The sequence below is a fragment of the Silene latifolia genome, chromosome Y (assembly GCF_048544455.1).
Source record: "Silene latifolia isolate original U9 population chromosome Y, ASM4854445v1, whole genome shotgun sequence".
Lineage (NCBI taxonomy): Eukaryota > Viridiplantae > Streptophyta > Magnoliopsida > Caryophyllales > Caryophyllaceae > Silene > Silene latifolia.
In genome coordinates this window covers 65,755,884-65,770,665 of record NC_133538.1, presented here as the reverse complement: position 1 = coordinate 65,770,665, position 14,782 = coordinate 65,755,884, and the positions used below count along the sequence as shown (strand labels likewise).

The following is a 14,782-nucleotide window of genomic DNA, read 5'->3' as shown; positions in this document are numbered from 1 at the left end:
GGTTCTCTTCTAGCATTTGTTTGAAGAAGTTTTGTTGATCTCCCATCATTTGGAGAATCACTCTTTGCATGGGTTCATTTTCTTGTTGTGGGTAGGTGTGAGAGTGGTGGTATTGTGGCATTTGGAATTGATTGTAAGGTGAGTTTTGGGTGGTTGGTTGTTGTGGGTATTGGATGTGGTGATTTTGGTGAGAAAAGTTGGGGTAGTAGTTAGGATTTTCATTGTACGAATAATAAGGTAGGTTTGTGTTGACTTGCTCCTCAAACTCCCCATACCCATAGTCATACTCAAAAGATCCACCACATACTCCATATGTCAAGTCTTAAGCCATCATAGCTAAGACAAGGAAACAACTACAAGCATGGAAACTACACAAAAACGGTAAGAACAATCCTTGAGGAACAAGTTCCTCAAGGTGAAAGCACAATTAAAATAGACAAACAAGTAAGAACTTAATCACATAACACCGTCCCCGGCAACGACGCCATTTTGATGGGACAAGAGTTGGTCGTCACACATCCATCAAACACATTTATAATACTCAACAAACAACTAGTTAGTGGTAAGTCGAGGTCGATCCATGGGACGGTGTGCTTTGGGTTCTAAGTCTATCTATCTCAATTTATGCTAGTATCACAATTGATGGGGTTTGTAGTTGTGTCTAGACTAATGCAAGCAATAAAGTAGAACGAGCAATAAAAGGAAAGATGTAAACAATTGATTAAAAGTGCTAGGATATCATGGGGACATGGGGGATTCATGGTGTTGATCATACAAACATGTTTACAAGGTTGCAAGCAATTAATGTTGTGGAAGAACCGAGTTGGGTTATATCTTACGGTTCTTAGGAAGAGTTGGGTCCCGGAGCCGAATCGATTAGATTGTACAACACCTACAAGTCGACTTACTTTCCTCCTAATCAACTTCTATGCATGGTCTAACAAGATACTAGTAGAAAAAACCCCTATCACGACGCGGTTACCGTGGCGGTTCTAATAGAAATGACGTGAAAAGCCCAATATATTGGCGGGAACCCAAATTTTATGTATGTAAGAGGTCTATTATGGCGGTTTATGTAAGAACCGACGTGATAACTGGTACTTTTTATGGCGGTTCCAAATAGAAAACGCCACCATAAGTCAACTGTGGCGGTTATATTGACAACCGACGTTAAGAATGACGCTAAAAATCAATATATATAACTAAAGGAGGCTTTTTTTTGTAACATGTAATAGTATCCAACTTTAATAAATCAACTAATTACTTTAATAAATAAACTAATTAAATACTCAAATATCAAAAAATAATACTCCAATAAATCAACTAATTAAATACTCAAATATCAAAAAACAATATTCCAACTCCACTACAAAACCGTCCTTACAACAAACCATTACCTTAAAAAAAACAAATATGAAAAAAAATATCCAAGTCAACTACAAAACCAACCGTCCTTACATAGAATAGTGGTACACCTCTTACACCATTTATTTCAATATTTTATTCCGGAACTTTGCATAGTACGCTCAAAGTTTTGGTCCCTGAAATAGAAAAGGACAATCATCATGCTATGTTACTCAAACTCCAGCCACTCTCATAACGTTTGGGAAGAATACTATATCAACATAAACTCTTCTCCTATTTCAATAGCAAGTCAAATTCTTCAATCCTATATCAACATAAAATCTTCTCCTATATCAATATGAAGCCAAAATCTGATGTTATAAATATAGACTTTCAACGTTTAAACAACATTCATCACATCAAAATTTGGCATCTTAAAAGTCGATAGAAGCAACCTCCAAATACACGTTGACACCCTACTCATCACCATCACCATGGCACAAAGGTAATCCTGGTGTAGCGTTCTCCTCTTTTATGTCTTTCTACCTTTCTCTAAATCATATACAAAAAATACTTATAATATCTCCTCATATGTTTTCAGGAATTACGCCCTCATCAATGAGCTTAAACTGAATACAACAGAAGTAGATTCAAAAAAGGATTTAAGATTGAAAGTCCGTATATCTAGACTATGTAAGGTACACAATCGAATTACAGATAAGAAGAAAATTGTTGTGACAGATCAGAATACAAAAGGGGAATTATTATGCGTATCAATGGTTCTTCTTGACGAAGAGGTAAAATTTACCTCTTATCTTAGCTTTTTATTATAACATATTATAAAACTCCATATAATACATATATTGTCTTTGATCTCGTGTAGGGGAATTATATCTATGCATTTATTCCTAGTTTTAATTGGGAACGATTCTCCGCAAAGGTTTTTGATGGGAAAATCCATTTAATCAAGAGATTTCAGGTTCACCCAAATAAACCTGATTATCGTATCGTGGGTGACAACAAACTAATGATTAAATTCTTATACAACACATACATCAAGGTCTTCGAAGCAGATGAAGCTATAATACCAAAACATAGGTTTGATTTCCTAAAATTCCACAATATAAGTAATCGGCGAGGCAATCATTCAGTTTTAACAGGTAAGTGTATAATTTAGATATATTGATCTCATGAATTGTTATATAGATAGTATTCGTTAACCTTCTTTTTTTATTATTTGTAGATTTAATAGGTGTGGTGAAGAAAGAACATGTAAAACCTAACTATTTCGCCCTTGAAATTGAAGATGAAGGGTATACGTTACTCCTACTCTCTCTTAGATTCTTATTATACCCTTTTTCTTTTAACTCTGCTAATATAATTAACTCTTAAAATTTTAAAGGGGTGAACGAGTAAGAGTTACATTATGGGATCAATGTCGTTCTGACTATCAAAAGCAAAAGGAAAAACTTACTGATGGCACCCAAACAAAAGTTGTTATTATCACGTCTCTTTTGGTGAAGGACTACAATGGTAAGTATAATCCTGCACAATCAAATACTATTATTCAGTACTACAAGTTGATTCTTATTCCTTAAATAACAGGTTATAACAGTATCTCAACATCAAATTCAAGTAGTCTTTATGTTAATCTTGATGTCCCATAAGTGAACGCCCTTATGGAAACCTGCAGGTAAATCTTTACATATTTAAATTTCTAAAAAGTGAACGGCCTTTTATGGAAACTGCTTTTTGAGCAAGTTTTACTCATACCCCTATTATTTGATTATAATAATCCAAATTTCAGTTCAAAGAATGAAGATTCAGATATTGGATGTATTACCAATGATATTATGAAAATGGACCTCAGTAGCATCCTTATGCATTGTAGAACGGATTACAAAGAGGTATTAGCAATTAACTTTTCACCTTAGCCTACCTTTGAAATTATGTATGTCTTCTAATCATATTGCTGCGAATGTAGGATCTGGTTTGCTCGCATTGCGAAGTGAGAGATATTATTTCCGAAAAACCTTGGCATTACCCATCATGTATTAAATGTACAACCAGGTCACAGCTTTAAAAATTCCAAGTTTTATTGCAACAACTGTGAAAAAATAATGGAGACTCAAACTATTAGGTATCTTCTTACCTTCAATACTTCTATTTTTAGGTTACTATAATATATTTGTGTACTTAAACATTTTCCACGCTACTGTCAGATATAGAATTGAGTTACAAGTACAAGACTCAGACTCTACTGCAACTTTTGTCATGTTTGACAAGGACGCCAAAAGGTTAATTGGCCAGGATGCTGCTACTCTTAGCGACGCACAACAATTAGAGGTATTAGTAATGCTCCCTCATCTATTGCTTTCAGTCCCTACTTTCCGCATAGCCAAATTGTTGTCTTATAATTGTGTATCAACTTTATAGGAGGAGGATGATGAAGATTACATCCCATTGCCAACTTTGATGAAAAACACATTTATTGGAAAACAATTTCAATTCAAAATTAAAGTTGTCAAAACAAACCACGACAAATCAAGGCGATAATCGTTTCAACGTCATCAACATTTTAGATGACACTACAAACGAGGTATTTATCACTTTTGTTGATTATTGTGAGGCCTTATTTATGTTCCTACTTCGACTTATGGCATCGCTAATTTGTAAACAGAAGCTAATTTAACAGCTAAATCAACAATTGCCGGGAAACGTGCCCATTCAAAATTGATCTTGAAGCCTCAGACACACAAAAAGAGGTCAAAACCACTAAGAGACGCAACTCAGCAATGAAACAGAACAAATAGGTAAACATTCATTATTACTATACCACTATCAGAATTGCTACTCATATCCAATTATATACCTAATGATCATTGTGTTTTGCGGGTTTCACAGGTGATCTAAGGTGAATTAGGTGGCTACTGAAGGAGTAAAGATTACTTAACAATTCCGAAGGAAAGAAGAACAGCTTAGTTAATTAAACTAGATTTGTTTTACCCACTACATCATAATAGAACAGTATAGCTTTAGCTTTAGCTTATGGCGATATTTTTATTAATGTACTGATAGATTACTATGGTTTTCATTTTCTTTTTTTTTTTGGTTTTTGCATAAATAGATTACTAAGCTTATTAGTATTATTAACTTTATCATTATCATTATCATTTTCAGTATAATTATTTTTATTACGATTATTTTTTTCTCATTGATATTATTTATACAACCTACTCTCATTCAATTTCCTATATTTCATGTGTTACATAATCAATTGCACAGAATAGTCACTTATTAGGTAGACCATCAAAATTTACGATAAAATTAAAATAAAAGAGGTTATCAATCAACACACCTGTAAAAAATACTCGGAATCATGGCGTGCTTTAACCCAACACAAGGAAGATTAAACCTACACAAGGACAATACAGAAAATTAGAACATGTACATATACCAAATGAGAAAATTAGAGCTAGAATATAATTATTAGAGATTAAATTTCTCATAATGCAGACAATCAGGGATGCTGTTGTACAGTTTGATTTTATTAAAAATCAACTCCCGGTCAATATCCCTACTATGATTAGTAAATATATATAATATATAATTAAACCTAACAAACCACAGACAGCCGGCATCAATAAGAAACATAAACAGTTCCAGAAATACTACTTCTATTAGGAGTCGACCACCAAGCAAAAGCAACCAATATATATACACACAAACATAGTAATCTCCTGAATAATTACCAAAGTAACTTACACCCCATTAACACGCACTTTAAAAAAAACAATGTCAACAGAAACATCAAAAGCATCCAGAGGAAAGACAAAAATTCATGTGGCGGACAGCTCGGAAAGTACGCAGCAACGTCCAACAAAAAGAGGGATGCAGCCGCAGGAGTACCCCCTGGTAGCTCACAGCCAACTTCCCTGCACAGGTTCACTTCTCTTTAATCTCAAAAATTGCACATATTCTTCATGAAAAGACAATTATACTCCCGCTCAAAATCCCTACTATGGTTAGTAAAAATATAATCTAGGCGTCAACTAACCAGCAAAAGCATCCAATATATATACACCCATGAACTGAACTTTTAAAAAAAAAAATACAATGTCGACAGAAAAATCAGAAGCATCGAGAGGAAAGAGGAAAAGTGATATGGAGGACAGCACGGAAAGTACGCAGCTACGTAAAACAAAAAGAAGAACGCAGCAGCAAGAAGACCCCCTGATAGCTAATAGCCGACTTCCCTGCACAGGTTCACTTCTTTCTAACCGCGAAAATAATACTCTGACTACATGACCTATAACAATATTTGTTACAGTTTTTTCCTTCTCAGAGCTTTACGCTTATAAAATAATACTAACAGTAATCAGTGTACACAACATTCAGAAAATACCGGAAGAAAGAGGAAAAGAGTTGTGGGGATTAGCACGACAGAACCTCAGCAACGGAGAACAAAAAAAAAGAACACAGCTGGAGGATGATCCTATGAAAGTTGATAGGCAAGTTCGCTACACATGTTTACACTATATTAACTCTCAAGAAACGCACACATTCATCATAAAAAGAAAACTCACCAGATCAATAACTCCGTTTGTTACACAGTCTCTTTTCTCAGACATTCACAGTTTTATAATAAACTAACAATAATTTGTTTATAGACTAAGGTATCACAAGTTCAGGGAGAGAATATCTCTACCTAGGCGACCCGGAATACAAATGTCCTAAGTGTGAAGTGATTATGTGGTTTGAAGAGAGGATAAAGAAGACGAGTACAAAAAAGTCAACAAGATTCAATATGTGTTGCAGGGATGGCAAAATTCGTTTAATAAAGATGAAGCCCCCACCTGAATTCCTATATAGACTCATGACAACAAACGAATCAGAGGCCATAATGTTTAGGCAGAACATTCGACTCTACAACTCCTGTTACTCCTTGACTTCCATGGGCGCAAAAATAGACAAGACTGTAAATAAGAGACCAGGTCCGTATGTTTTCAGGATAAGTGGTCAAGTTCTTCACCGTATAGGGTCACTACTGCCCGTAGAAAGGGAGCCACCAGCATACTCACAACTATATGTTTACGATACAGCAAGTGAACTACTGTTGCGTGAGAGAACAATCGGAAAGGAGGAGGGTAGCCCAAAGTTAGACCAAGGTATAATGTTGCAGCTCAAGGACATGCTTGACGAGGTAAATCCCCTAACTCAAGTATTTAGGATGGCGCAAGAGAGAATAAGGGAGGACAATGACGTTCAATTATCCATTAGATTGTTAGGTTCACGGAATAAGAAAGACAAGGTATATAATAACCCCACAGCCTCTGAGATAGCCGCACTAATAGTCAGTCCTGAAGGTAGTAGTACAAAAGGCAGGGATATAGTGATTGACCACAAATCAACTGGATTACAAACAATTAGTGAACTACACCCGTCTTACATGGCATTACAATACCCGCTCTTATTTCCGTATGGAGAGGACAACTACCACTTAGATATACCGTATTATACTGACCATGATAAGCCCGAGACGTCGAGAAGGAAAAATGTAACTATGCGAGAGTACTACGCCTACAGGATACAACAAAGAATCTCAGAAGGCCATATTTGGCTATGTGGTGGACGATTATTCCAACAGTTCTTGGTGGATTGTTGTTGTGCGATTGAATCGGATAGGCTATGGTATATTAAAAACAACCAAGACTTATTCAGATGTGATATACTGAATAATATATGCGATGCTGTTGAAAAAGGTGACTTAATTGGACATGCAGTCGGAAAAAGATTTTATCTGCCGCCCTCATTCACAGGAAGCCCAAGATATATGTACCAAAGCTATCAAGATGCAATGGCCATTTGCAGGTGGTATGGAAATCCTCATTTGTTTATAACTTTCACAGCAAATTCCAGGTGGCCAGAGATCGAAGCTATGTTAAAGTACATTCCAAACCAGAGGCCTGAAGACAGGCCTGATATTGTGGCCAGGGTTTTCAAGTTGAAACTTAAGCAACTACTACACTGCCTAAAGACGGAGCGCTATTTTGGGACGACAATCGCAGGTAACTTTTTCAATGCAAAAGACCATAAATAACTTAGATTCATAATACATATATATTAATAAGAAATTAAAAATTCCACAGATGTGTACACCATCGAATTTCAAAAAAGAGGGCTGCCACATGCACACATTTTATTATGGTTAAAGAAAGAAGAGGTTGATCTGTCTACTGATTATATCGATAGCATTATTCACGCGGAAATACCTGATAAGGACAGAGAGCCGGCTTTATATGAGGCTGTGTCCCGTTTCATGGTACATGGCTCATGCGGCGATGCAAATCGCAGTTGCCCTTGCATGGTGAACAACACCTGCAGTAAGAAGTACCCGAAGTCATTTAACAAAGGAACTACATTAGACCAAAATGGGTACCCTGTATACAGACGACGCGAAAACAAAAGGTACTTGAGACCCACATGTAATTATGTTACATAGTTGTTGTAGCTCAAATGGTTAAATTACCTTGTGTATTATAACAGAGAATACTAACAACCTCAAATTACCAAAACACACCAATACTTATAATCCAAACCAAGTTTAACAGAGGTTGTTTGATATGTTTAAATTGACCAGGACAATAAAGAAGGGAGACAATTACATGGACAACCGTTCAATCGTGCTGTATAACCCCGGCTTGCTGTTGATGTTCGACGCACACATCAACGTCGAATGGTGTAATACTGCAAGAGCCATCAAGTATTTGTTCAAGTACATCGCAAAAGGGCCGGACAAAGCTACTTTAGTCATAAAGGACGACGCAGCAGATGAGATAAAGTCTTACCTGGATTGTAGGTACCTGTCGGCATCCGAGGCATCATGGAGAATATTTGGGTTCGACATCCAAGAAAGAAACCCGTCCGTGATGCGACTACCAGTACACCTGGAAGAGGAACAGGCTGTACTAATAAGGGATGATGACATACTTAAGGTGGTACTAGCGAGACAAAGCAACGCTGAGACAAAGGTAACAGCATGGATGAGGGTAAATGAGGAGTCTCCAGAGGCACGAGAGCTTTCCTATGCGGAGTTTCCTACTAAGTATGTTTGGGATGACGGGTGGAAGAGAAGAAAGCAAGGAAGGTGCATTGGGAGAATTTCTTACGTCCATCCCACTGCCGGAGAGAGATATTATCTCCGTCTTCTTCTCAACATAGTGAAAGGTCCAAAAAGTTACGAGGAAATACGGACAGTGAATCAACGTGTGTGACTAACATTCAAAGAGGCATGCTATGCATATGGACTACTTAATAATGACAGGGAATGGAATGACGCTATGAATGAGGCAAACCGACGGGCAATGCCGTCACAGCTACGAGAACTATTTGTCACAATGCTACTGTTTTGTGAAATCACAGATGTAACTAATCTATGGGAGACAAACTACTCCATCATGTCGGAAGACATAGAGAGGAAGAAGAGGAGATTATTTGGATACCCCGACCTTACCCTCTCAGACTCTGCCAAAAAGACATATACCTTGATTGAACTTGATAAGATCCTAATAAAGTACGGAAAAAGACTAAAGGATATAAAGGGCATGCCCCAGCCGGATGAGTCAGATGTTGAAGGCATGGAAAATAAGCTCATAATGGAGGAGAAGATGTACGACAAGATACAAATGCAAACGGAATGTGAGGCAAGGAGGAAACTGCTAAATCAAGAACAATTAGGTAACTGGCGGGCAAAATTACATCTACCTAATGTTTATTTTAATTTTGAAGATAAGTGTTGTTATGTTTATGAAACGACAGATGTATACGAAGCGGTTATCAAGGCTATGGACAACAAGGCAGATGATGTGATCTTCGTTTACGGTCATGGAGGGACTGGAAAGACATTCTTATATGGAACAATCTCGGCTAAGCTACGTGCTACAAACAGGATTGTTCTAAATGTTGCCTCATCAGGTAAGTATATAAAGACACAGACATATTGTACATATTAGTACATTCACAGATTAACAAATATATACAAACTCCAGGTATCGCGGCTTTACTTTTGCCGGGAGGTAGGACAGCACACAGCCGATTCGAGATACCGATTGAATTATTTGACGATTCTACGTGCAATGTGAGACAGAACAGCCAACTTGCAGAACTACTACGGCAAACATCACTAATAATATGGGATGAAGCGCCTATGGACCATCGACACGCCTTCGAGGCACTAGACCGCACGTTAAGGGATGTTGTTAGTTTCAAAGAACCTGAGGCATCGTCAAAACTGTTTGGAGGTAAAGTTGTATTACTCGGGGACGACTTCAGGCAAGTGCTGCCTATAATCCCTAAGGGACGGAGACAAGAAATAGTCCAAGCGTCAATCAGCAGATCGTACATTTGGAAGACATGTAAAGTTTTCCTCTTGAAAAGGAGTATGCGTGTGAGTGAAACAGATGGACATGTAGAGACTAGGAGAAAGAATCAAGAGTTTAATGAGTGGCTATTGGCAATGGGTGACGGAAGGCTCCAGGCAGAGGCAGAGCCACACGAAGACGAAGCTACGTGGATAAAGATACCAGATGAGTATGTTTATAGTACTGGAAAGATAGACATTAAAAGCATGGTCCAAGAGATCTATCCTGATTTCTTAGATAGGACAAAAGACCACAATTACCTGAGAGAAAGAGCGATTCTCACCCCATTAAATGAGAACGCCGACTCAATTAATGACTACATGGTCGATTTAATGCCAGGCACCTACAAGGTCTACAAGAGTTGTGATGAGGTTTGTGCTTCGTCAATCGACAACGAGGAGCAATTCACAAAGATATCCGACCGAGTACTTGAACAACCTCAAGCTACAAGGCTGCCGAACCATGAGTCGAAGCTAAAGGTTGGAATGCCGGTTATGCTACTACGGAATATAAACCCCTCCAGAGGATTATGTAATGGCACAAGACTAATAATCACACGTACTGGCGATTTTATAGTAGATGTGACAATCATTACGGGGTCTCAAGTAGGTAAGAAAGTGCTCATACCGAGGATTATGATTACCTCCTCAGATACCAAGATTCCGTTCATTTTGAAAAGAAGGCAATATCCACTTAAGCCTTGCTATGCTATGACTATAAACAAGAGTCAAGGTCAATCTCTTACCCATGTAGGTGTATATTTACCTAAGCCGGTCTTCAGTCATGGGCAGCTATATGTGGCAGCATCACGCACGACGTCACCGCACGGTCTAAAGTTTTTCATCGACGATTCAGGGCAGATATATAAGGGTTACACAAGAAATATAGTATTCAACGAAGTGTTTTCAGATTTACCTACGGTATAAGTTAACTCCAGCTGAACTGTAGGTTACGATTGTTTAGTAATTGATTTAGATCTCAGATTATGGACAGAAACAATTTCGTTTTTAAAGTTTCTCCTCGATGATAGATACCACCGCAGCCATTACAAAGGAACTAATATTTTCTGATCATCTCTATTTATACTACCCAGTCTAAGATTTAAATTGAAGACACGTATTCACATTGATTTATCTTGCCCACTTGGTAAAAATGGGGACACGTGAAATCCACTTCATAGACAACTGGTTCACACATGATTAAAATAATTTCCAAAGTAGAAATAAAGTGGGAAAAAAACAGACAATCCACAATTTAACAAGCTTATGACAATATCAGTTGGGACATCCGACTATCCGCGAAAACAAGAAGATTATCGTTTTGACATGCATAAAAATCAACATCAAAATCGTCTCACAACTTTAAAATAAGTCAGACTATACCTGAATAGTTAAGGATGCACCAATGATTATGGAGAATCGATTATAGAGATGCGCGATGGAGCTTCTGATGTAGGCGATCAACGGCAACTGGTTCAAACATAAATAAGGAAATTTACAAAGGAGAAATAGATGGAAACAAGATTGAAAATCTTCCGTTGGAGGATCAGACTCTCAGCAAGATCGACCGATATATCATTTACACATGCATCAAAATCAAAATAAAAGAACTATCAAAACATAGAAATAAATCAGACTATACCTGATAAATAAGGGGTAACCGATGATGATGGAGATACGACTATGATGATGCCAGATGGTGCTGCTGATGAAGCCATACAAAGCAGATTGAAATAAATCAGAATCTGGTGAAGCCATACCAAGGACAAATAAATCAGCTTGATTTCGTTGATTTCGTTGATCTCCCAACACAATCAATCTTTTTTCCTGCTGATGAAGCCATACAAAGCGATGCGGCAAGATCATCTGATTGATATTGATTTTGATTTGGGTTTATCCATAAATGGGTGGACATATAAATCTGGTGTACAAGATGATGATACTGATAATGATTTTGATAATAGGATGGCGATTAGGGGCTGTCGTTTGGGTAAAGGAGTTGTGGAGACTGACAAAAAAAAAGTCAAATGAAACTTCAAAGACGGTAATGACATAAAGGTGGATCAACGGAAGATGTATAGTCATCCCAACCCTTCACTTTGAGAGAGATTTGGGAATGGACTAAAAAAGTGGCTGTGGTAATGTAATGTTACTGTACAAAACTTTAATTTTTAATTCACTTAAGACTACAAAATTTATCAATATAGTTATTCAGTTAGAACAAGAACAACCCATATACAAAGTATTTGTAACTACTCCCTCCATTCAACATTTGTCACCCTATTTTAATATAATACCTCTCACATATAATGGAGAAATGGGGTGATAATTATTGAATGGAGGGAGTACATAATACGTAACCCGTAATTCATACTTACAAATGATGTAATGTTTCTAAAACAACCTTTAGTTTTTAATTCACTTAAGACTACAAAATTTATCAGAGTGTATAGTCAATCCGACTCTTCACTTTGAGAAGAATTTGTGGATGGACTAAATAAGTGGATGTTGTAATGTTTCTTATCAAAACTATAATTTCTAATTCACTTAAAACTAAAAAATTTATCAATATATTATTTCAATTAATCAATTAGAACAAGGAACTTCCATATACAAAGTATATGGGACTACATAATATGTATCCCGTAATTTATATTTACAAAAGGAAAAACGTTCAGTACTATATACCAGACTCAATTGTGAAGGATTATAATTACCAAAAGTAACAAATAAATTTTAAAAATAACAGAATTAAAACCGTGCATCGCACGGGCAAAAAAACTAGTTAATACTAAGTTAACAAAATTTTGGGCTAAAAAACCGCCATTATATGTTTTTGTCTCGGTTTTTAATTAAAACAGACTTTAATAGAAAAAATAAAAACCCTCCAAAACCCATTTACACTTCTTTTCGTCTTCTACTTCATTTCCCCAACCCCCAAATTAAACCTCACAATCCCCTCAATTCAATCATCAGCTCCAACCGTCACCTCCATTTTGTCACGCCGCCCTCGACAACCATCCATTTCCTTCTCACGCAGATGCGCCCTTGACAACCGTCAATCTCCTTGTTGTTTCCGGCTACACCGTGCATTTTTTGACCCATTTGTTATCAAAATCCATTTGGGACTTCAGGTATATTTCATTATCTATGTATTCGATTTTCAGTTTTGTACATATTTTGATCAAATTGAATTAGATATTCACCTTAGAAATCTTTTGTTGGTATTTCGGTGTCAAGCCGTCTGAAATTGATTCTAAAACCGGTTTGAAATTACGAGAAGTGTAGTATTTTATTTTGAATTTAATGTTATGGATGTATCCGATTGCAAGATCTGTGGTTTGAATTTGACTGATTGTGTATTTTAATTGATAGAGAACAACTGACGTTGTGATTTTAATTGACAAAGAACATCCTTTGACAGCCAAAGTCAACTTGTTCTAAAATGCTATAATGTATTTTTGTATTGCTGAAATAATTTAACCAGCTGCAAGTAAATATTCATATATTCATGAGATTAGATGAAGTATACTAATTGATTTCTGTGGCTGTTGGGTCAGGTCAAGTTGTGTGATAATACTCCAATAATGATGCTTTGTCACTTGAATTCTGGAACTGGCGTAAAAGTGGAGGTGGGACTTTCTAAAGCCCTTGATTTTTATTTTCTAACTAATGTGCTTCTAGTTATGTGAAATTATCGACTTTGATTGTTTGACATTGTGAAATAGGACTAATACCACTTGCACTGATCAATCACTTACAGAAGGTGCTTTCTCTGATTAGTCTTATGGTTTCTTTTGTTCCTTACGCCCTTATTCACAAATAGTAACACCTCGTTATCACACAACTTGACCAGCTGCAAGTAAATATTCAGGTATTCATGAAATATTAAGTTAGGATTCCATTCACCAAGTGGTTGTCTTTGAGGGCTATAAGTCAATGGGGAGTTGGATACTCAGATATTCATGAGATTTGATGAAGTATACTAATTGATTTCTGATTTTTGTAGAAACTGATTTGGAACACCAATCAAATCACCATTGAATGACACAAATTTCTGCATTATTGCCATTGAAGTCCTCACTGGCCATACTGAAAATGAATGTAGTTTTTTTTCCCTTCTTAATCTTTAATTAAGAGTCTCATATTAAATCATGTTTAAAATTACATTATACTGACCAGTTAATCTTACATTCCTTTGATTTTGTGTGCAGGTTGACTACTTCCATGTGTTGCGAAAAAGTGATCCTTCTTTTGTCCCTCATGCGATAATTGTCAAGCAAGGATGTAGTTCATTCATATGTAAATTCCTTCATTCTTTAACTTGTGTAAATTGCTGCTGATATAGTGTAAGATGATGTCAAATATTGTTGTCTTGATATAAAATAACGTATCTGACTTAATGATTTACTAAATGGGAATAATAAGCTACACTACTCGAAGCTAAGCAACACACTAGTATACTAAGTGGGGATAATAAGCTATACTACTTGTTTTGCCACAACCTCTTTTTCTAATTATTGGTTTGCTAAATGTATTATTGCAGATTCAACTATGGTACTTGACGAGATGAAAGATGTTAAAGACGTGTGGGATATTAAATGTTTAGAGAACATGAAATGTTGGTTATTTTATTAACTAAGACGTGTATGTGATTATTTATACACTTTGATGTATAATTTTGGAACATAGGCATTATTGTTATGTCGGATGATATGCAAGTTCATTGGTTGGCATTCTTTTGTATGCATTGTTTGTACATTTCGCTATTTAGCTTGTCAAATCTATAGATATTGTTGCCAAAATTTTTGGTAGCAAATATTTTTTTTTTAAAAAAATCTTTCTATGGCGGCGGTTCTTAAGTATGAAACGCCACTATTAGTTCATCTTTAGTGGCGGTTCTTTACTAACAACCGACGTGATAATTACTTTTAATGGCGGTTCTTTAACAACAACCGACGTTATAGAAAATATGAAGTGGCGGGTTATGGTACAAATTTATTATTAAAATACCTATTG

General features: G+C 36.4%; 3 protein-coding genes and 1 long non-coding RNA gene across 4 annotated transcripts; all 4 read left to right on the top strand.

The window, feature by feature from the left end:
- The first annotated feature begins 2,214 nt into the window (after positions 1–2,214).
- On the top strand, positions 2,215–3,011 carry LOC141628240 (replication protein A 70 kDa DNA-binding subunit A-like). The gene is made up of 4 exons (XM_074441406.1): positions 2,215–2,504; positions 2,588–2,657; positions 2,747–2,877; positions 2,950–3,011. The coding sequence occupies exons 1-4, from the start codon at positions 2,372–2,374 to the stop codon at positions 3,009–3,011; spliced, it is 396 nt and encodes a 131-aa protein (XP_074297507.1). The 5' UTR covers positions 2,215–2,371.
- A 3,176-nt stretch (positions 3,012–6,187) lies between these two features.
- Positions 6,188–8,618, top strand: LOC141628239 (uncharacterized). The gene is made up of 3 exons (XM_074441405.1): positions 6,188–7,412; positions 7,494–7,812; positions 7,985–8,618. Exons 1-3 carry the CDS (start codon positions 6,188–6,190, stop codon positions 8,616–8,618), a joined length of 2,178 nt encoding a protein of 725 aa, XP_074297506.1.
- Positions 8,619–8,708: 90 nt separating this feature from the next.
- LOC141628238 (uncharacterized) lies at positions 8,709–11,794 on the top strand. Its single transcript, XM_074441404.1, has 4 exons — positions 8,709–9,081; positions 9,163–9,318; positions 9,393–10,684; positions 11,603–11,794. Exons 1-4 carry the CDS (start codon positions 8,709–8,711, stop codon positions 11,792–11,794), a joined length of 2,013 nt encoding a protein of 670 aa, XP_074297505.1.
- Positions 11,795–13,468: 1,674 nt separating this feature from the next.
- LOC141634020 (uncharacterized) lies at positions 13,469–14,480 on the top strand. Its single transcript, XR_012538758.1, has 3 exons — positions 13,469–13,867; positions 13,978–14,065; positions 14,310–14,480. It is a non-coding gene; the product is annotated as an uncharacterized LOC141634020 (long non-coding RNA).
- Positions 14,481–14,782: the final 302 nt, after the last annotated feature.